Here is a 23,624-nt window from a genome sequence, read left to right on the forward strand (position 1 = left end):
AAATGAAAAGGAAGGAATAATGTCATTTTTCCTGTTTAGAATTTAACTGAGGCTTTTTATGTCATTTATAAGGGATTTATAAAGCATAAAGAGTCCTCACTTTAGATTTGGTCACAAAACTAGATGAAGTTGAGTTAATAAAGCATTTATTAACATACATAGTAACCCTTAACATATGCCTGAATAATAAGACATATAAACGTTGATTTCAATAGTTTATTAATCATTTACTAACTCATTCTGAATGATCCTAAAAACCCTCAACTACTTTGAACTACAACTGGAAAGTACAAGTATTAAGCACATTATATGTTTGTATAAGAATGCAGCATTTGTAGCTGCAGTAATAAACTGCTTACTAACGCTTATTAATGTAGAGTTAATGCTTAATAGATAATGAATTAACTATTTGCTAATGCTTAATAAATGGTTTATAGTGTGTAGTTATTATAAAGTGTTACCGAAATTTTTTTTTTACTTACTTCATGGTATCATAAGATGTAACAGCTGCTTAAAAGAATAGTTCACCTCAGTCATGCATAACACGCATTCGTAGAGCGCCAGAAGTTAGTTGATTTGATCTTATAATTTAAAATGAAGAGTTATTTTTGTAACAAAAACACGTCGATTTGTTTCATAAGACATGCGTTAACCCTCTGGTGTCTGGGTTAGTTCTATGATGTATTTTGAAAGCTTCAAAACTAAGTCATTACCACACACCATTATACAGCATGGTAAAGCAAAAGTAAAATTTTAGACTACTGACAGAAAAAGAAAGCCACATAAACTGAAGATGGTTTGAGGGTAAGTAAATTATGTGGTAACTGTCATTCTTGGGTTAGATATTGCTTTAAATTCTTTAACATCAGAATCAACAAGTTAAATATAAGGTTGGAAATTACCTGCCACAAAAAAGCACAGTTAACACCCTACCAATTTAAAATAAGAGGTGAATATGCACTATTAAACTAATTAATTAAAAACACTTACGTTTGTTGCTAATTAAAGTGAAAATGTATCAAAAATTGGAATTTGCTGCTTTACATGCTAGATCTCCACAAGTGTGAGCGTTAGCGTTCTTGTAGTGCTGATTCGTTTAAAATTATGAATGCTTTCATGCAACCTTAAACAGCCAAAAAGTGGAAATGCTTTTCAAGAAAAGCTGTTGGACCACTTCATGTGTTGCTCAGCCTAGAAAAGAATGTGGCCAAAGTGTGCTTCCTTTGTCTGGGTGTTATCTTTGTAGTGTAAGAGTGGGAGTAAACCTGCAGAAGGCCGGCAAACTTGACAACACCCCAGCCAAGACGCTTTGAATCCGGTTCCACGAGACTCATCTGGTACACGTCCACAGCCAGAAAGCGCTGAGCTTGAACCCCATCTTTGCTCACCACCATGCAAGCGATAAGATCACTGTTGTCTAAAATAGACCAAAAAAACAAACAAACAGTTGAATAATTGATAGTTATTTCACACATTAGTAACACACAAGCCATAAAGGTCAGAGTTCAAGTAATGAATGGTGTTCAAATAATGCAGCCAATTCAAGCGTTCAAAAAAACCCCAAATCTAGCATTTTAGGAATCTGAAAAAAATCTGCCTCTCACACAGTCATGGGTAACACTTTCGTTTAGGTCACAATTCACGGTATAAAGAAATAATTAACTAAGACTATTGGCCTAATAACCTCTAATTCGCTGTTTATTAACCCTTGTGCACTGTTTAGTTTACTACCCTTTAATTTTGTTCGGGATGAAAACATCCACTGAATTAAACTGCTCTAATTAATTTAGATTATGGAGTATTATACTCCAAATAAAATCCAAAAACTAAGCTTTTTTTTTTGCAAAGGCAAAGATAAAAATTACTAATTTTACCTCTTCCGATCAGGAAAAAATCATCACAATCAAAATTGCATGATTATTCGGTGTCATGGTTTTGCAATCAAAAAATGTGGTTATAATGAAGTCAAAGAGGCAAAAACTGCCAAAAACAATAAATTAGGGAGAAAAAAAAATGGAAATCTTATGCTGCACACAAACTAACAATGCATCAAAGTTGTCTCATTGTTACTAATATTTCACACGTCCAAGACTGTAATAAAAGGTTAAAAAAATCTTGTCCACAAATACTTTTTATATTGAAAATACGTCATTTTGTGTGTTTTTTCAGCAAATCAGTGACATAATTTATGAATTTGGCAATAAAGAGTTAAAATCCTGTCATTTTCTAAACGGTTTTGATCATAACTAAGGTGGAATAATAGATTTATGCAAAAAAATCTGATGCACTTTTACAGCAGTTTAGGGGGTGTTTAGAAAGGGTAGTAAATTTGCCCAGAGTGTAGGGTTGAGTTTTTAAGAAAATTCAAAGCATTTTCTCAAAATATGTGTCAAAATATGATTTGTAACCAAAAATGATTCTGCTGGCTGAAATAAAGAAAAAGTTATGGCCAAAGTAAAATCACCCCAGAGTGGATGAAAACATCCCCAACAGTACATAAGGGTTAATATTTAGTAAGGTAGAAGTTGGGCTTAGTTTGTGGTTGGATTAGGGATGCAGAATGAGATCATACTTTATAACTACTTGTAACGGAGGTCCAGCTAGAACAGTGCTATGCAGGTAAACATCACTCCTGACCTCTAAATGTGCTCTAGCGACATGCTAGAGGCCATGGTCTTTAGCCTCCTTGTTAGAGCAACCGACTGCCATACAAAGAATCACCAGTTTGGTCCCAGCTCAGACCGGGTTGGGTGCAGTAGGACCGGTAGGTTACATGTTAATAAGTCAGTAGTTAATATCACGAATTGCGACCTAAACTAAAGTGTTACCCAGACTTCCACTGTATTAGCAGGGAATTTTTACATTTACAATTACAATTAACCATCTAATCTCTTTCCGAAGAAACAATAGGACTTGCACAACCAAATATAGTCATGCATGTCCTATTACAAAGTGCTAAGAGAATGTCAGAGCAGTGTGAATTCAATCATATTGAAGAGACAGTAAGTGAGTGAGCGTTAATCTGGCTCTGAATCAAATAACTAAGGCATGCGGGAGTTTTCAAAAACACTCCAGTGAGTCATGACCTACACAGTGTATTGCTGCTTTACAGTTTGGTGAAAAAGGGGGTGGGCAAAGAAGGGGGAGGGGTGAGTTATAAAGGTAGGTCATGAACATTTGAAGTTAGCTTTAGGTAGACCGACTACTAATAACTGCAATAGCATCGTCACAACTGAAGCAATGTAACGCTTCCTCAGAAGTCACATTAATGGGTTAAAGAATTACTTCAGAACTGAAAGTGTGAGCACTGCTCTTCCTTTTATTCTGCAGTAGACTGTGATCTTACAGAATTGTGTCACCTCTGGGGAAAATGATCTGGTCTTATACCTAGGAATGTGTACTTCCTTGAAGTAACCTTTTTACTTGTAAAACAGACACATGGGTAAAGTATTTCAAACACATTGTCCTATAGAATCTTGTATCCTACGGGCAATCAGGGTGCATTTTACAGGTGGTTAAATGTGGTTATGTTGGTTGATTCATCATTTTTTAAAAGCAGACGGGACTGACTTCAGTGTTTATTAATAGCAGAATAGAAACTGGGTGACTTCATTAAAAATCATTCTGGTTTAAAATAAATCTGGTGAATCATTCTGAAAAATATAGAACCAGTTGGACCAAATCATTAAAAGGAATCTTCGTTTACAAGGAATTTGTTCTCTAAATGATATCATTAGGCGACGTCTGGCCAAAATAATAATAAAAAGACAGATAAAACCAGATTCTTTGATATCTACAGCATACTGTATATTTTGATGAAATAGACAGCTGGGAAACGAATAACCAAAAAATGTAATAAATAAAAAATAAAGCTAAAGTGGTTTCCCTGCTTGAATGTTAATTTTCTCTACCTCTAGTTCCTCAGGATGTGACTATTGTATTCTCTTTAACACAAGGGATGGCAAGTTAACAATGTTTCATTTATTTGTATGTCATTTAGCTCAGCTACTTATGATACACTGTAGCTTTTCCTAATCTGTGTTGTTACAAGCTAGCTTTTTTGCCGCATTTACACATCATGCATATGGTGGATACAGCTGCAGCTGGAAGTTAACAAGAATCGTTTATATTAAATATATATTAAATTACCCATTAATTGTATTTTTATTAATGCCTACCTCCACCTAACCCTGACAGTAATGTAAAAATATTAATTATTGTTGTACAGTGTAGGCATGGGCCACTATAAGATTCTAACTGTACTGCTCTAAAATATATTCTTTCAAAATTTCTGGATAACAAAAACAAGACTTTTTTTCCGCTTTGAACACAATGGCTGCATTCGAAACCACACACTTACATACTGTATAGTATGATAAAAACAGAATGCAAGCCAAGTAGTATGTCCAAATTCATAGAATTTGAAAAACAGTATGTGAGAAGTACCTGGATGATCTACTACTAGGATGCTATGCTATCCCATGATGCACCGCAAGAGAATTCATGAATGGGAGTGAAGCGGGTATGTCACATGATGATGACAAAATGGCATTCATAGTACATTTGAGCTCCATTCATACTACTGACATTCATATTGTTTAGAACGCACTTTTCTATCGGTCAAGCAGTAAATTCACATTTAAGTGCAGTACCTACTGCGTAGTAGGCGATTTCGGACACAGCCAATATGGTTTATTTAGAGAAACACTTAAAATATTTTGGAACAGTAAACGTGTAAGGCAAAATAATTCAAGAGAATCATTGACTTGCAATTCAATCCTTTAAAAAAGCCAATTGTAACTATAGAAATGTACAGTACATACATGTAAAAAAATTCTTTGGCTAAAATACATTATGTAAAAATGAGCTTGAGATCCTAATGCAAGTGTCAACTAAATGAGAGTCTATAAAACATGAACCACCTTCAGCACATCATAACTCAACTTTACTGCCAGACAAACTGCTCAACTTAATCCTTCACACAAGTAACAGAATCAGAGCATCCAGATACCACACAGTAACATCCGGTTAAATTTCAAGAGAAAATGTAATATGCAAGTGTATTTTAGCACACATCTATTAATAGAAAAGATTTCAGCTCTAAACCAAAGTGGGGGGGGGAGGTGTTACATGCAAAAGTACCATGTGACTAAGTGTTCAAGGTGAGAAACTTTTTCTGAGAAACTTCCTCAGAAAGAGTTCACGTCATGTGTAATAATGATTATGCATAAACATGAAAAAGGGAACCAAGTATGGGATCAAATGCATTTGAGAATGTAGTGGCATGTTTTCCAATGACTTCTTAAAAAAATAAAAATAAAAACTAAAAAACTTAAAAAAAAAAAAAAAAAAACGATACAAAAAAAAAATTCCAGGAAGAATTAAAAAAGTTCACACAATGCACTGTGTGATGTTTGTACTGCTACATGCGCGCATCATTTCCTGCACAACTAAAAATAACACAGATCAGTAGCACATCAGTTTCTCAGGTCGATCTGTCTGTCTGTATGTCTGAGTGACAGGCTGTCTCGTCATTTGAGAGCAAAGTGATTCTTCTATCTATTCAGTGATGAGCCATTGCAGGATTCACATTCAAAAGAACATCAAAAGGCCAGTGTTATCGCAAATCATGATGATGCAAGATGTGCTCTAAACACTGACTGTAATGTAAAGAGATTTTACAAATAAAAGGGATTTTTTTGTGCGTCATAAAATTCCCTTTCAAACAAAGCCTGAAACCACAAAAATTATCACTTTTGCATTTTTATCTATAGAAAAAGCTCACTTAAATATGAAAAAGTCATTATGTTATGAGATCAGTGTAGTGCATTCTTTAGTATACTTGGTCAGGCTGTGGATAACAGGTAATAAAGCTGTAAATAATGTTCAGTCTGTAATCGTGTTCTGCATTCATTTGTTTTTTTATAAGTTACAGCACTCACTGACTTCCATTAGGTATATGGTTACCAGAGCACAATGGTTTCAAATCTTTATTACTGTTCAATAGATAAAAGTAAATTTACAGCTAATTTTCACTTTTAGGTGAACTATCTCTGTAATATACTCTCATTCAAATTTGTTTTAACAGCATAATAAATTGGGTTAAAGTTACTGTTCTTTTTTTGTCTTGCTTTTTCTTCATAGCTCACTTGATCAGTTACAATTGATTAGTCCTTTACAGTGAAAACAGTGGAAAATCTTAGATATTTCATATTAAAACTATTTATGAGATTGTTTACTTTATTTCTCACAACCACAAAACGTTATTGACTTGAAGAGGATCTGTCATTAGGAATGGGACACAATCCCTCCTGTAAAAAATGAATCGAGGCTTGTAATTTTCATTAAAAAAATTGATGTGGTCATTAAAAATAATGTGCATATTTTCTTTAAAAAATTGATGTTCTGGATTTATTATAAAATATTGAGAAGATTTCGCTAATATAACTAAGAATACATTTCACTTATTGTTTTAAGCAAACTAGTGCAATTATTAAACTTAATTTGAGAAACCAATTAAGCTAATAATATTGAGGAAATATGGCTTTCCATTTATTTTAAGAAAATTCACTCAATTATGTGGATTTGATTGAGATGTTTGCATTTGAATCTCAACAATGGCAGTGATCAGAAGACATTTTGAAGGAGCAGATCAACAGCGAGCATGTTAAAAGGTAAGCATTAACAGTTTATAATTTTATTGTCTTAAATAGCTTAAGCTCTTTCAGGAAAGACACATGCTCTTCAAACTTGTTCAGGAGGTTAGTTTTTGCCATATGATGTAAATAGGGATACACAGGTATTTTTAACCACCCATTCCTATTTGAAATTGATTTGCTTCAATGGTCATTCTGAATTATATAATGAAATTGAACAAATTATTTGCATTGTAATATTTAACAGCAATGATCAGGCAACAGTTAAGCAGGACGAACAACAGTGAGCTTGTTAAGTGGTAAGTCTAAGTTAAGCTAAGTTAGCTAGCTATTCAATGGGGTTTATGCACAGCTAGTGCTTTTCCATTTCATAAGGTTCTTTTTACAGCATTGATGATGTAATGTAATGAACTGTGTTTATATATAATACTGTACATAAATACTAATATTTGTTTGCTTAATTTTTCAGATCAATGAAGAAAACGTTCGCAGTATTTTACCACTAAAGATGAGCAGTTTATTGAGGCAGATTTTGATAAAGAGAATGGGTGCCATACATCAGGTATTTTTAATAATGTTATTTGTGTATTATTATTATTATTATTATTATTATTATTATTATTATTATTATTATTATTATTATTATTATTATTATGCAATATTACTAATTTCTACACTTTTTTTCCATCAGACCTCACATTAAATCAGGGATGAAACGAGTGTTGTCGTCCTTTGTTGCTGGTTTATCTGTATAAATAAGATGAAGAGCTCATCCAGGAGTGCAATGTAAGTATCTCAAACCATTTCAGATATTTATGGTCTTCAGAAAACTGCATTTTATATTTTTGCATACTTACAAAAAAATATATAGCTCAAGCATTACACTGTTGAATGCACTATTCCTTGTATAAACATGGTTTGTTTTTATAAATTTCTGTACACTAGTATACATTTAAACACCCTGTCCATTATAAGTCAAAATACTTGTGTACGTGTGTCAGTCAGCAACATTTACTCAAACATTTTGAAGAATTACTGTTCACAGAGAAACAAAGAAATGGTTTATTTCCTTAATATATTTCCTGAATGTGTTTTGGTAAACCTTAAACATTTGAAATGTAAAACTGCATAATTTCAATATAATAAACTTAATGTTTATTTTACAGTGTGGGAATGCACAGAGAATTGCTGTCTGCCAGAGGGATGACCAACCATGAGGACTTCTGCATTGTCTTGGAGGATAAGTGAGTCATGGCTAGCTTGGAAAATCTAGAATTGCTGAACTAGATTTATACAAATATTCCCCAAATTAAAATCACTTACAAAGAAACGTATATTAAAGTTTCTCACACAAATTCACTGCTACAACCTTTTAGGGAAATTTCACTGCATTGACTGATTGATTGTGATGCTAATATTTTGAGATACAGCTTTTATACTGGTTTTATATGTTATGCAATACACTAATTCTGTCAAATTTTGTCTAAAATGTGACCATTCCTACAAAAGAAAGTTGACAGAACATTTTTTTCCATGACATGGATAAAGGAATTTTTATCAGAGATTAACATTGCTGTAAATTTTATAAAGATTTGTTTAACATATACCGTTTTGTTATCAGTGTAATATGTAATAAAATGATATTTGGCCAAAATGTATCGTGTATGTATTTCATTATACATTTTAGATTTTTTGAATGAGTAATTTTCATTAATATATTTGAGTAAATGGTGATTTATTTGCATATATTATAAAAGCACATTCCCTTAATAATATTAAAATCCTCATCTTTCACTCAAAAAACTAGTAATTTTCACATAATTCATTCAAGTGGTTTTTGTTAAAAAAATAAATATGATTAAATGGTGGTGGATTTGCTTAAATTATAAAAGCACATTCTGCTATTAATATTAAAATCTTCATCTATCATTCAAAAAAATTAGTAATTTTCACATGATTCATTCAAGTGTTTTTTGTAAGTTTTGAAAAACCACTATTTTTTTTTGTAAGTTTTGAAAAACCACTATTTTTTTTAGCAAATAGCACATACGATTTTGTACAGTGCAATCTGAGATGTGCAAACCTTGTGGCCAACTACATGAAATGCCTGACCTCTGTGACTGCAAACTAAGGATTTGAAGTCATGTTCTGTGAAGGGGTGAATGATTTATTTCCCTCCCTAGAATGGTAATCAGCTATTCTGTCTTTCACAGATAAAATAGACCTATCATTACAATTATAGACCGATCATTTCTTTGACAGTGGGTAAACATACAAATCATACTTTTCCCCCCACTGAATGTGTATGTGTATACAAATGTTTACAAACCCTGAAGTGGTTGTTAACTTATTAAAAGTTAGCTCTCTGCAACTCTCTCATGGTTGCCCACTGAAGCTAAGCAGGGCTGTGCGTGGTCAGTACCTGGATGGGAGACCACATGGAAAGTTAGGTTGCTACCGGAAATAATGTTAGTGAGGCCAGCAGGGGGCACTCAACTGCGGTCATTGTGGATCCTAACGCCCCAGTATATAGCTCAGTGAGCGCAGTCTTAGAGATGAGACGTTAAACCGAGGTCCTGACTCTCTGTGGTCGTAAAAAATCCCAGGATGTCAAATCGAAAAAGAGTAGGGGTTTAACCCCAGCTTCCTGGCCAAATCTGCCCACTGGCCTCCGTCCATCATGGCCTCCTAACCCTTCCCATATTAAAATTGGCTTCATCACTCTGTCTCCTCTCCACCAGCTGTTGTGTGGTGTGCGGTCTGGCGCACTATGGCGGCTGTCACGTCAACCAGGTGGATTCTGCATAATGGTGGTGGATGAACATTGAGGAAGGTGAGGAATTATTATTATTAAACTTTTATGAGTGTCACACAAAAGAAGACATTTTAAAGAAAGCTGAAAAAGTAGACCACAGACATTCATATAAAAACAAATACAATTGAAGTTAATGAAAAAGAAAGCTGGTTACAGGTTTCCAGCTTCCTTCAAGACATCTTCTTTTGTGTTGACCAGAAGAAAAAAAACTCAAACAGCTTTGGAACAAACGAAGGGAGAGTAAATGATGCCAGAAGTTTTCAATTTTGTGTGAACAATATCATTAAATTAGGTTAAAAAATTAAATCATCTCTGACCTAATGTTGCCCTTGATAACTGATATACTGTCAGATGCCAGGGTTTTGCATTAACCCTTTTATGCAAAAACTGCTGTGAGACAGGAAGCTGCGGTTGGGTTGACTTTCACAGCTAAATCTGAGCTCCCTCCCACCAGCTTATATATCCAAAAGCCTGTTCTGCCCACTCTCTGACCCAGGCCGTAGGTGCTTCACAAACAGCCTTACAGTTACACACCAGATATACTGGAAGAGCTCAAGACTGCAGCCCACAACAGCTGCACCAGCTCTAGTAACAGCGACAGTGGAAGGTCTGAGTCAGTTTGCTTGCACACACACCCCCTCTTACCTGTCAAAGTCTCTTTTTAACCAGGACACCTGGACACAACCACTGAGATGTGAGAGGTTCTGAAACGAGGACCTTCCACACAGCACATCAGGGCTGAAGTGAGAATCAGTTAACAGTGCAAACCCACAGATTGCATGAAAGAGGTGCATAGGTGACGAGAGTGCGATTTCATCATGTGTGGTAAACAGTTTTGCAAACAAGTGCGAGAACATAACATGGAACTCAAAACCATAGAGATGGTCGCAGTTCACAAGAAACCTATTAATTTGACATTCTATTTCAATAATAATTGAAGCAAAGGGCTGCTGTTTCATCTTTATCAACCTGCATTTTATCTGATACCACAGAAAAAAAGCAGCTAGCACACAACTGAGTTCATGCTAATCACTCACTTATCAAGTTAGTTATCAAGTATTAAAAGATTTGCATGAAAATGAGTGGTGACACTTCTGATGATAAGACAGGATGTTATGAGTGTGATTCATAAGATTCCAGCTACTAAAATGAAAAGGTAACCAAAAAAAGTGTGCATAAACTAGCAAAAAGGCTATCAGGTTATGTCCAGCGATGTACGGTCACTAAATCTTAGATTTGATGGTGATGTACTTTACAACTTGCAAGCCTAAAAAAAAGGTTTTCTGTGGTTTATTAAATATAGCTGCAGTGATGTAAAATGCTCAGGAATAAAAGGATTTTCTAATAAATAATATTATAAAAAATATGTCTTTCATACAGGACAGTCATCTATGCACTACATATAGCATTTTAAGAAGAAGAAGAAAAAAAAGTTTAAATAAATAGGTAAAAATACACCAAACAGGCCATATGTAACAAACATATTTGTTGCTAGTAGAAAATAGTTAAAAAATAGTTAGAAAATAGTTAGCTTCAAGCATAACAATACAGCATGCCATTACACGGAGATGTGCAGATGTTGCACAATCTGGCTATAGTTAATATGACTCATGAGTAGGGCCAGACAGAATCTGCAGGCATTTTTTGCTATTTCTGCTGAGAATTTTGTGAAAAAAATCTGCCAATTTATGTGGAATGATTTTAGGAGTATCATAACTAAAAATGTAATATGTGAAATAAAAAAATAATAGCTTTTTACCTTTTATTTAATGTTTATACTGCAAATCCAATTAGATACACTTATTTGGTAAACAAAGCAAGTCTCTCATATTATATATCAACTGAAAGACAGAAAATATTACTTTACAAACTGTATTGCAAATAAATCATATGAACAATTCAATATTACTATTATTATATCATATTAGTGAATTGAATTAAAAAACTGAATAAATATAAATGTACACACATTTATACAAATAAATACATAGACTCAAAGATGGGCTAAAAATCTGTGGAAAACTGCGGATTTCTGCGTGCGAAGATTCTGTGTGGGCCTATTTATTGGGTAAATGTGGCAAATCTGTGCAGACAGCATAATAATAATAATAATAATAATAATAATAATAATAATAATAATAATAATAATAATAATAATAATAATAACAACAACAACAAAAATAATAACAATAATAAAAATAATAACATCAATAACAATAATAAAAATAATAATAATAATAATAATAATAATTTTTATTTATATAGCGCCTTTCCAGAGCTCAAGGACACTTTACAAAGAATGTAACAAAAAGAGATAGTTCGAACAGACATTGAAAGAAATCAAGTAGAGACAACATTAGGTTCACAAACATACAGGAAGTCAAATAACATTATGCCAGCAAACTTGACAGTTTGTAAAACATAGTTCCTTAGTGATTTGACAATTGATTTGAACGGTCATAGTTTATCAAAGATGCAAACCCCTTGCTGCACTTCAGTTGCTACTTCCAGCAAATTTCTTAATATGTGCAGCAGAATGAATTTATGAAGATTTATGAGTGTCAAAAGTGGTGGACCTTTACAATAAAATATTTGTGTGTGTCACTGCGACCCAAATGACTCAAAATAATATAAAATAGCTCACATTTACTATATCTGCTCTGAGTTCTTAGTGACCGGAGTATCAAAATCTCATGTTGCTGTTTTATGAAGCTGTTTTGGGAAGTTTACTAAAATTATGGTATGCAGGCTTGGTATGGCAATCTTTCAGTGATTAGTGAGTTGACATGAAGCACAGAGGTGCTCATGGTGACTCAGAACAAAACCTTTCATAAAAGTTGTACTAAAACTATCGAACAACCCCCATTTTTGTTTTGGGACAATTTTGAAAAACATTTTTGATCCTCTTCAAATATTGACTACTGTATCTTGTTAGACAAATAAAAAAATGTTTCAGTCAGCACTGAAAACCTGAAAACATTTAGTTTGGCCTTACTGAGATCAAGCACGTCATCAGTCTTGATGAGATCCTCTGGTCGTGTGAGAGGAAGCTGAGTTTCTGGTTCTCCCTGTAGCTGTAAGGACAGCGATCGCAGCATGAAGAAAACACGGATAGCCTGCAGGGACACAAATAAGTAGCTGAAGCTGTAACAACAATCAATTATGAACATGCAGCATAAAAGATCTGAATCTTCCTGGAGTTCATGCTCCACATGAGTGCAAAGATTTCTTTCAAAATAGCCTGTAAAATATTAAAATTGTATCTCAGTGACTTCAATCAAGACGCACATCCATACTGTGACATTTATAGAGAGTTGTCTTGATATATTAATTCATTCATTTTATTTTCGGCTTAGTCCCTTTATTAATTTGGGGACGCCACAGCGGAATGAACCACCAATTGATCCAGCATATGTTTTACACAGCGAATGTCCTTCCAATTGCAACCCATCACTGGGAAACATCCATACACACTCATACACAAACACACTTTGGACAATTTAACTTACTTAACCTATAACAAGCTGAGAACATGCAAACTCCACACAGAAATGCCAACTGATCCAGCCGAGGCTCGAACCAGCGACCTTCTTGCTGTGAGGTGATCGTGCTACCCACTGCGCCACTGTGACACACTTGATTTATTAATATCTTTTAGTAATACCATGTTTAAAATTGTATCTCGTAACCACTTTATGAATGCATTGCTTTATGTAAAGTTAAATATTAAATGAAAATCAACACAGTTTCATTCAAGCAAACAGTCCTTACATTTGTTCTATTAATTCATTCATTCATTTTCTTTTCGGCTTAGTCCCATAATTAATCAGGGGTTGCAACAGCAGAATGAACCGCCAACTTACACTGCACATGTTTCACATAGTGGATGCCCTTCCAGCTGCAACCCATCACTGGGAATTACTCAATGCATATACTAATAAATGTAATATAGCCGTTTGTGAAAGTAGAAGGTGGCTGGATGACATGGCCAAAATATATATCCCAATATAATTTAAGAATAATATGATTTTAAAATTTAAAATGCCTCAGAAAAATGGCAAAGAACATCCTAAATAGATGTTTGTACAAAAGTTTGAAAAATGCATTTGCCAAGTCTACAAAACCTTCTCCTACAGAACTAGGCAATATAATAATTTAGAAATAAAAATAGTACAAAAATGTGAACCTTTTATTCCTATTTAGGCTTCATACAAACAATAAATGTGAAATAAAGGTAAATAAACCATCAAATAAACCTCTCAGACCTCTCATCTTACTATAATCTTTAAATTATTACATTGGTTGGTTATTCTTGAAAACTTAAATAACAGACTGCTTTGGCCATGACAAAAAAAGCAAGCAACAATTATTTAAAAAAAATGTTATTTTATCTGCTGTGCTACCATCTAATATAGCATAATAAGGCAACTTTAATAAATACATTATTAGTGTTGACTAGAGCTACATGATAATGGAAAAAACTGACATTGCGATTTTTTTTAGACAATATATACATATATTTAATACATTATTAGTGTTGACTAGAGCTACATGATAATGGAAAAAAAACTGACATTGCGATGTTTTTAGACAATATATTAATATATATATATATTTAATACATTATTAGTGTTGACTAGAGCTACATGACAACGGAAAAAACTGACATTGCGATTTTTTTAGACTATATATATATATATATGTTAACTATATTATTTCATCAGATGAAATGAATGAGCCTATTTGGAAAGAATTTATAATTTTCTATACATTAGGAGGATTTTTTTAAGGAAGTGCATCTTCATAAAATATAATAAAACAATCACAAACATTGAGAAATACAGTGGAGCATCAATATTGTACAAACAAAATAGACAGTGCTCTATGATTTTCTGGAAGTCTAGCAATATTCAGATTACAAATTTAGTAATCAAATGTAAAATAACACAGTATAGTTTATCGTATATACAGATAAATACAATTAACGTAATTTCTTATGACTTAAATGATAAAAACACACATAGATATTAAATGTTTAGGTAACTTTATGACTTGAAATCAAGAATGTTTTCAAATCAATATAATATCAGTTCGACATTGCAGATTCTGCAATGTGAATATTACGGATGCACACATTGCGATATCTGAAACGATATATTGTGCAGCCCTACTATTGACTATTTACTTTTGGTCTTCCATTCATGTCCACAACTGCATCTCTAAACATACATACTTGCCATTCAGACCAAATTAAGTCGATATTCTGCGTTACCCACACAGCAGAAAGCCTGCCATTGTTACATCTCTAAAACACATGAAATCCATTTCCAAAATGCAGTGCATGGGTTCCCAGAAGAAAAACATTGTACACACTGGCCAAGAAACACAAGTGTGAAAAGGGAGGTTTTGGATAAAGCCAGAATATTTGACAAAAGGCCATGGGATCCATGCATATAATTCAATCTCAGGGCTTTCAGAATGAGTGTATGTGTTTATGACTGACCCTGCGTGTCCTCTCCACATCTCCACAGGGCAATCGCTTCACAAAGTCAATGCCGGTGAGGGGTGTGCCAGTGGGAGGAAGCAAAATGGACGCATCCATCATAAGATACTCCACGTTTAGAGGCTTACTCTATAAACACATACACAAAGAGAAAAAGTAATGACATTAAACACTAGATTTGGTAGTTGATGCTGGTTCTGAAGCTAAAGTTTGTATTTATTGATTCAGTAAACTGCATGGTATGTTTGACATTTTAAATTTCATCTATTTACATTTTTATTTCCACATAGTTTAACACAAAAGGTATATTTTTAATGAATATCCAGGCCTCCATTTTAATTTTAATAACAGTAATAATGATAAATGAGGCTGGCAAGCTACACTAAAAGTAATAAAATAAACACCAAAAAAATATCATGAAAGTAACAAAATTCTATACTACCCTAAGGTCCACAATGTCTGTTTGAAACATGTCAATCATATGCAACAATAGTACACTAGTCATATGGAGTAGTTTAATTATACTTTATTTTTATATTTATAAATGTTTATATATGTTGTATAATTAATAGACACACATATACTTATTTATTTATTTTTATTTTTTTATTCATTCCATGGAAGGAAGTATGGCATCACAAGTTTGCTGCAACCTGAAATAAGTTAGTTATGAAAATCACCAGGAAACTATTTTCTGTTAAAGGAAGCAGTTAAGCATTAGCCACTCCTTACTCAGAAATACTCTGATAAAAGAGGCTTCTCTCACTTCTGAAGCAGGATGTGTTGCTGTATCATCAGGTTTTGACACACAGCAAGAGTAAAGTTGCAACAAAGACAACAATGATGTGCTCAGTAAAGCCGCTTACCATCATGCTCCTGTACTCATCCTCAAACATATCCAGGAAGATCTCCTCCCCCTGAGGAAGGAGAAACAGTACAGGGAAACGATTACCATACAGGAAAAAAAAAACACACAGCACCATTCAGTTCAGGGTCATATGTTATATTATGCCATCCGTTATGTTATGTTATGTAATGTGTTATCTTATGTTACGTTATATTATATACTATTATATTATGTTATATTATGCTATATTATATTATGTTATATACTATTATATTATATTCTGTTATATGACATTATATTATATTATATCATATCATATCATATTATATACATTATATTATATTGTATCATATCATATCGTATCGTATCATATCATATCATATCATATCATATCATATCATATCATATCATGTTATATTATATTATAAGCAAGGATGATGCAATGAATTGATAAAGGGTGACAGCACATGCATTAGTAAGGAAAATTATCTAGTTCAGATCAATGGTATTTTGTAGAATTTCCCAAATAAATAATGCTGGAAAAGTATTACATACAAAAACCATTACAGTATAACTGTATTTATCAATAATAATAATAATAATAATAGTGATAAATTATTTGAATAATTATAGAAATAACCGCAACAAAAAATAAGTGTTTCTTGAGCAGCAAGTCAATATATCTGAATGAATTCTGAAGGATCATGCGACAGGAAAAGATCAACGTCAATTAAAAGCTGGCAATATGAACGATGCACTCATCTTTGACCATACAGAAACTAATTTGTAATTGTTCTTAGTTCAGGATGACTGTAACATTAAATGTAATGTTATTACTCAACTTGTGTCATCACCCAACAATCAGCACTCTCAAAAGATCAATAAACATGAATCAGTGTGAACGCTCAGTCAATGAAAAGTCCCAAGGGAAGGTTAAAGGGAAGAAACATGCTGAGAAAAGGCGGTAATAATACAGAATTAAAGAGAAAAGGCATATGAGTTTAATTATTCAGAACAGTCAGACTCCACAGATGGAGTAAAAAGCCATTTTTGGTCACTGGATAATTTCAATGCTTTCAGTTCTGTTATTACATTGTTTTGACTTCACTGTTATGCTGTAGCGCAGACAAAAGAAATGGCATACAGTAGGTGTGACCAGACTTCTGACTACTACATGTCTATTCAGTTTCTTGGAAAAGTCAGGACACGCTGATCCCATTATGTACGCCCGTAAGGAGCAGATCAGATAGCAAAAACACAGGTCCTCCCAGGGCTCACTATAATCCCAGAACAGAACATTCAGTCATGTCATTATTTACATGCCGTCCTCAATCGTTCCAAACTTCTTTTGCATATAATGTTGTTTGGAATGTGCTGAATGCGTTCTTAAAAAGAGTTTTCACTGAAATGTGAAAGCAAAAGCTGCCCTCACAAAACACCATCAAGGCAGAGCACTCAAATTTCAGGAAAACGAAAAAAAAAAAAAAGTGAAGATTAAAAAAGGCCTGCAGGTTGCTATAAAACATGGGAAAAAATCCTTGAAAAAACAAATGTTAAACACATTACTGTACTTTGCTGTCTTTCAGGAATCTGAGTAGTATTTTTAATAGCAGTACACTTTCACAGAAATGTCTCAATGTGAAAATACCACCAAGAGCGCTGACTTGTTTCAGCAGGAAACTGTTGGGATTTTCCAGGATATCAAAACAGCAAAGTCTTTAGGATAAGAGCTTAACTCTTCCTCAGACTTTAAAGGAAATCAAAAGCAAGTGGGATGACTAGGGGATAATTACGAAAATGATTAGCAAGAGGGTCCGTTGCTTTAAACCATCCAGATTCCAGTAAGTGCTTGAACGCTGGTGATTTTCATTTGATCTGAAATAAAGGGAAAGACCATCTTGCCTTGTAAAATTGCCTCAGAAGGTGAAGACTCTCTTCTCGGGCTCCCTAAACATAAAAGAGTATCATCATAGAAATGAGTGAGTTGCACAATATAAACATTTAAAAGGTCCCTTTTCCTGTAAATTAGACTGCTTTCAAAATAAGAATGAAAGCAGTCGTTACTCAATGAAAGAAAAATTACTGGGAAAAACCAAAGTGTGCATACCGTTATGAAATGGCCTGTATATTAGACATATTACGCAATCCATTTTGAAAAGTCTTGTTTGCAGTTGTTGACAAGCCAATCAGCATGATTCATTCATTTTTTTAATATTACAAATTTTAAGGGAATCCTTTTTGGTTAGTGAGAGGTAAATACTAGTGCATTTCCTTATCTTCAATGACAAAGCAGACTACAGTATAAGGAATATTCATCACTAAAACATTCACCACAATGTAGTACTTTTGGAGTATTTCTCATATAAAATATACGCGGATAAAGAAATATAGAATGGCACACATTTCACTTGTCTTAAATGTTAGACGCCATTGTTTTTCATATTTTTTTCCTGGTAATTAAAAAAGCCACAGGTTCAAACTATGAAAAAATAAGATCTATGTTTTTATGTTAATGTATGTGACCAAAATCTCTTCATAAGAATGCTCTAATGAAACATTAATTAATTAATAGTTGTTTGAAGTCTGAGAAAACAAGATAATTTAAGATCTTTTAAGAGATTTGATTTTCCTACAGTTGAATTCGATTAGTATGTTTATTCTTGTAAATCAGAGGTGTCCAAACTGTAGAATTTAGCTCCGACTTGCTACAACACACCTGTCAGGATGCTTCTAGTATACCCAGAAAGAGCTTGATTAGCTGGTTCAGTTGTCTAATTGGGTTTGGAGCTAAACTCTGCAGGAAAACGGCCCTGCAGGAGTTTGGGCACCCCTGATGTAAATAAATGATTCTTATTCTTGACAAATTTTTTCTATTTGATCACAATTGGTATTCTTTTAATAATGTTTTCCTGTTTTTTGCTTGGTATTTACGTTTTCAATGATTTCTTACATGGGTAAAAAGTGATGTTATATACACGAAAACATTTATCAAAATATATTATGCTTTATGAATAACTGTTTTGAAAATAAAATATTGGTGAAATGATGATTTAACATATTAACTTATTGAAACTTGATCTTACAAAAATATAGAAATTAGTAAGTGATTACCCACGTTTTTTTTTACCTTGAAAACACATAAAAACTTCTGGCTGAAAAATAGGTAAAACCAAGGAGTTTAGAAAATAATGGGAATGTAAAAAGATGATGATTAATTAACATTTCAGGGCTGCCAAAATCATTTATATTTGCTAAATATTAGAATAATTTTTTTTTTTTTGATTGAGAATTTTTTATTACTTTCTAGACCAGGCATGGGCAAACTCGATCCTCGAGGGCCAGTGTCCCTGCAGAGTTTTGCTCCAACACTATTCAAACACACCTGAACACACTAATTAGTGTCTTTAAGATCACTAGAAAGCTACAAGCAGGTGTGTTTGATTAGGGTTGGAGCAAAACTATGCAGGGACACCGGCCCTCCAGGATCGAGTTTGCCCATCCCTGTTCTAGACAGTCAAAAGTTTACATGCATTCTCTTATTATTTTGTAACATTGCCTTTAAACTCTATAACTTGGGTCAAATGTTTTGGGTATCTTTCCACAAGCCTCTCAAAATAGTTTGCTGGAATTTTGGCACATTCCTCCTCACAGATCTGGTGTAACTGAGTCAGATTTGTGGGCAGCCATCCCCATACTTTACAGTTGGAATGATGTTCCCAGTCTTGTAAGCTTTTCCCTTTTTCCTTGAAATGTAACGATGGCCATTATGGCCAAACAGTTCACCAACAGACCACTGAACATGTCTCCAAAAGTTAAAGTCTTTTTCCCTGTGTGATTTTGCAAACTTTTTATGGGGCTTTTGGAATAATGGCTTCTTTTTTGATGAGTGGCCTTTCAACCTATGTCAGTACAAGACTTGTTTCACTGTAGATAATGAAACTCTCTAACCAGCTTTAGCTAGCATCTTCACAGGGACTTTTGGTTTTAATAAGGGGTTGGAACACACAGTTCGCACCATAGCATGTTCATCTCTGGGACACAAAATTTTTCTCCTTCCAGAATGGTGTGATGGCTGGACATTCCCATGTTGTTTATAATTGCATACAATTGTTTGAACTGATGAACAGGGCACCTTCAGCCATCTGGAAATTGTACCCAAAGAATAACCAGACTTTTGGAGCTCCACAGTTCTCTTCCTGATGTCTTAGCTGGTTTATTTTTATTTTCCCATGTTGTCACATAAGGAAGTAGTGTGTTTGAGGTTTGCCTTAAACACTAATCTACAGATGTGCCTCCAATTAACTCAAATGTTCTCAATTAGCCAATCAGAAACTCACAAATCTGTTACCATCATCTGGGCTTTTTCTGAGACACAGTAATCCTAATGTATGTAAACTTTTGACTTTGACTTTTGACAAAGAAAAGGTATAAAAAATTCTTTAAAAAAAACTAAATCTCTCATTAATCTGCTATTAAGCAAACATAAACATTTTTGGTAATCCTAACTTAAAGGAGAAAAAGTTTAGTCACATTTAAAATCTGACATTTTAAAAAATGGTTATGTGCCTTTTTATACAGTGTATGTAAACTTCTGGTTTCAACTGTCTGTGTGTTGTGTATAAAACTATACTTCTTTAAATATATTAACAGCTTACACCATTCCCATTTGGTAAACTTAAATTACTCATAAAACACGTTTACTAAATCTAAAAGAGTTCTAGCAAACCATATTCCACTGCTGGCATTCATAAAATGGTGAACATGTGATAGTACAGCTGCTTTTTGTTAAGACGCCTACCTCCAAACAGGCCAAATGGATGTCTTTTATAATGCATTGAGAGCCAGACAGCACTGACTGTTTCAAAAGCAGACAGCTTAACTCCAGGGTGGCAAGACGCACCTTCCCATCTGAAATACACACAAGCAATTTGTCACAACTTATGTCATCACAGCATAGCATCAAGCGCATTAGAAGCAATTGCTCTAATTTTATAATTCAATCAATGTGATATTTTATTTAAAAAAAAATAAGAAAAGAAATATGTGACTTATTAACTTCTGACCATCTCAGAGTTTCTCTCTTCTGTTTAACACACATTATCACATTATGAAGTATTTTGGATTTATGGTTTTCCTACTATGGATGTCAATTCTTCAAGAAAATAATATTTTAAAAAGAAAGTCATAAAGGTTTGGAACGCTTTAATGGTGACTAACTGTTCATTTTTGGGTGAAATATCTTTTAAAAAAGGAAGCATGAGACATTAAAATAGATTTTATAGGATTGTGTGTAACCATAACCAAACAACAATGTTGGCACACAAATGTGCTGCAAATGAAAGGGAGATGAGTTCAGCTTCTTGTCATGCTAGTGTCACAATGGATTTTGGATGGAAATGTCAAAATCACAAATAGCAAGTATCATAAATCAGGATGACATCATGTGTATATTGTGGGCTCAATCAGTTCTACATTTTAGTTCTAAGTATAGCCGAATACCAGTTTTGAGCTGTCAAAAAACTATGCGAGAACATGTGATCATGAAGCAAATCGACATTCAAATGTCACAACAATTACAGGAGATCTAAAAGGAGAAATTGGCTTCAATTTGTCTTAACAAAGGTGAAAGAAATGGACGGTTAGAGGAAATGGTTGCAGTTTTGAGTTACTCAAGGCTGTGGTAAAGGCTACGGATCTAAAGAAATGTACATCAGTCAAAACGGCATTTAAAGTGACAGTTTATAAGCTCTAGCCCGCTTCATTACCGGTTACTCAAACTTTTCACAACATCAATAAACTGGAACGAGTACGATTTAATTAATAAAGTGGTAAATAATAAAGGGATGTTATTTTGCAGGCTAGAACATTGCACTGCAAAGTGTTTCATCTGCTGATGTTTCTTGAAAAAAAAAAGATTTTCCAACCTGTGGAGACTTTGTTACATTAGAAATAAGCAAATGTCATTTCAGAGAAGTATTGTTATTGTCAAAACAAAAACTGGTAAAAATATATATATATACATAAATATATCCATTAACTAAAATAAAGCTGGAATAAAATAATAAACTGAAAAAAAACAAGTAAAAAGTATAAAAAAAACAATGAAAGAACAATCATTTTAAACATATCAATATTTGAAACAAAATTATAGCTCATTGAAAAATAATAATATTATAATAGTAAATAAATAATGCTCAAGTACAGTTTTAAAGGAAGATCAAATTATTACAACTGACACATTTATTAAATGAAGTTTCACAAACTAATTTTAAGAAGAACATATGATATGATTGATCTCAGCTGGTCTCTCATCTGTAATCATTAATAAGCCAATCGGATCATTCCAAACTCACTATAAATAGCCCGACAAGCATTACTCGCTAATCTTCGCTTTTTGAATAACCCCCCCATCCACGCCATCTCCACCTTTCCTGGGGGTGCTCTCGAGAACTACCTGATCTCATACCCCTTTACATGCTCATTAGCCGCGTTTCCACTTTCGCGCCTAAAGTGAGCGTGCCAGGGCCAGTCTCGTTTCCACTGTAACTTCTGAGACCTGATCGGGCCAAAGCGGGGCTTCCTCCTGGCCAGCGGCCAGCCTTTTTCAGCTCGCTGAATACCTTGGGCCAAAGAGGGCGGAGTGGAAAGAGACGCAAAGTTTGCCCAAGTCTGGTAAAGATGCATGACACCATTACACTAGTTTTCTGATCGCACACGAGTACATGCACCAAAATAAATAAATAAACAAATAAATAAATAAATAAATAAATAAATAAATAAATAAATAAACAAATAAATAAATAAATAAATAAATAAGGGAAAGAAAAATATATAGCTGGTCAGTTTAGGATCTATTCCATAAAAGTTTAAGATCTATTCCATCCCAAGCTATTCCATAAAACACCTTATAGGCTAGGGGTCTTTTAGCTTATGATCTCCCTAATGTTTCCCTTTTAAATGTAAGGCTGTTGCATAAAATAACAAAGTAGTTTTAAGTGATATTTCTTTACTGCGTCCTCCTTGATGTTTCAATAACGCATAATAATCTTTACACAATATTAAAGACAGCAGCCAGTTAACAGTTGTTGAGTTTTTTTTGTCAAGGTGTGTTTATGCATGAAACATGCGCGTTTAAATGCGTGAGTGTGTGTGTGTGAGAGACCGGGCGAAAGAGCGCTCGCTTCACAGCTCTGATGATGCCGTGATCGGCTGGGTTTCTTTCTTTAATTGTTTTGGAGATGATACAATATATGAATTCAACAAAAAGACATAAACAACTTTACAAATTACCTGTCCACTTTTGTAGGCACAACAAAATAGTATCATATTAGATAAAATAGCCTAAGCTATATTGAACTCATTTAAAGCATTACAAATTTCGGATATAATAAAATCATATTAAATAAATAAACCAATACAAAACAAACAAAAGCTATAACAATCAGAATCAGAATCAGAAAGAGCTTTATTGCCAGGTATGTTCACACATACGAGGAATGTGTTTTCGTGACAGAGCTTCTACAGTGCAACAGGATTACAGAGACAGGACAAAAAACAGATAATAAATATATATTTTTTTAAAAATAGAAGTAGTGAGTGCAAATATACAGATTGACAAGTGTATGTACATGTTTATTACTATATACAACGTTATATGTGCAGCTGTTATGTGCAAATTGGCATGTAAAGTGTGTTGTTAAATAAGTGTATGTGTATAAAAGTGTATGGCAAGTTGTGATGTTGGTTTCGCAATTATTATCATCAAATGTTCATGAGATGGATTGCCTGAGGGAAGAAACTGTT

At 33.6% G+C, this 23,624-nt stretch overlaps 1 protein-coding gene across 2 annotated transcripts in view; it reads right to left on the minus strand.

Moving 5' to 3' along the window:
* clec16a (C-type lectin domain containing 16A) overlaps positions 1 to 23,624 on the minus strand; it is an 84,217-nt gene that overhangs the window by 22,812 nt on the left and 37,781 nt on the right. For both annotated transcript variants that reach the window (XM_056453515.1, XM_056453514.1), the window contains exons 14-19: positions 20,620 to 20,729; positions 17,724 to 17,768; positions 15,841 to 15,891; positions 14,975 to 15,103; positions 12,467 to 12,587; positions 1,266 to 1,417 (exon numbers count right to left, since the gene is read on the minus strand). In XM_056453515.1, the coding sequence (XP_056309490.1) occupies positions 1,266 to 1,417; positions 12,467 to 12,587; positions 14,975 to 15,103; positions 15,841 to 15,891; positions 17,724 to 17,768; positions 20,620 to 20,729 (608 nt within the window). The remainder of the gene's footprint in view (positions 1 to 1,265; positions 1,418 to 12,466; positions 12,588 to 14,974; positions 15,104 to 15,840; positions 15,892 to 17,723; positions 17,769 to 20,619; positions 20,730 to 23,624) is intronic.

Source organism: Danio aesculapii, chromosome 3 (assembly GCF_903798145.1).
Source record: "Danio aesculapii chromosome 3, fDanAes4.1, whole genome shotgun sequence".
NCBI lineage: Eukaryota > Metazoa > Chordata > Actinopteri > Cypriniformes > Danionidae > Danio > Danio aesculapii.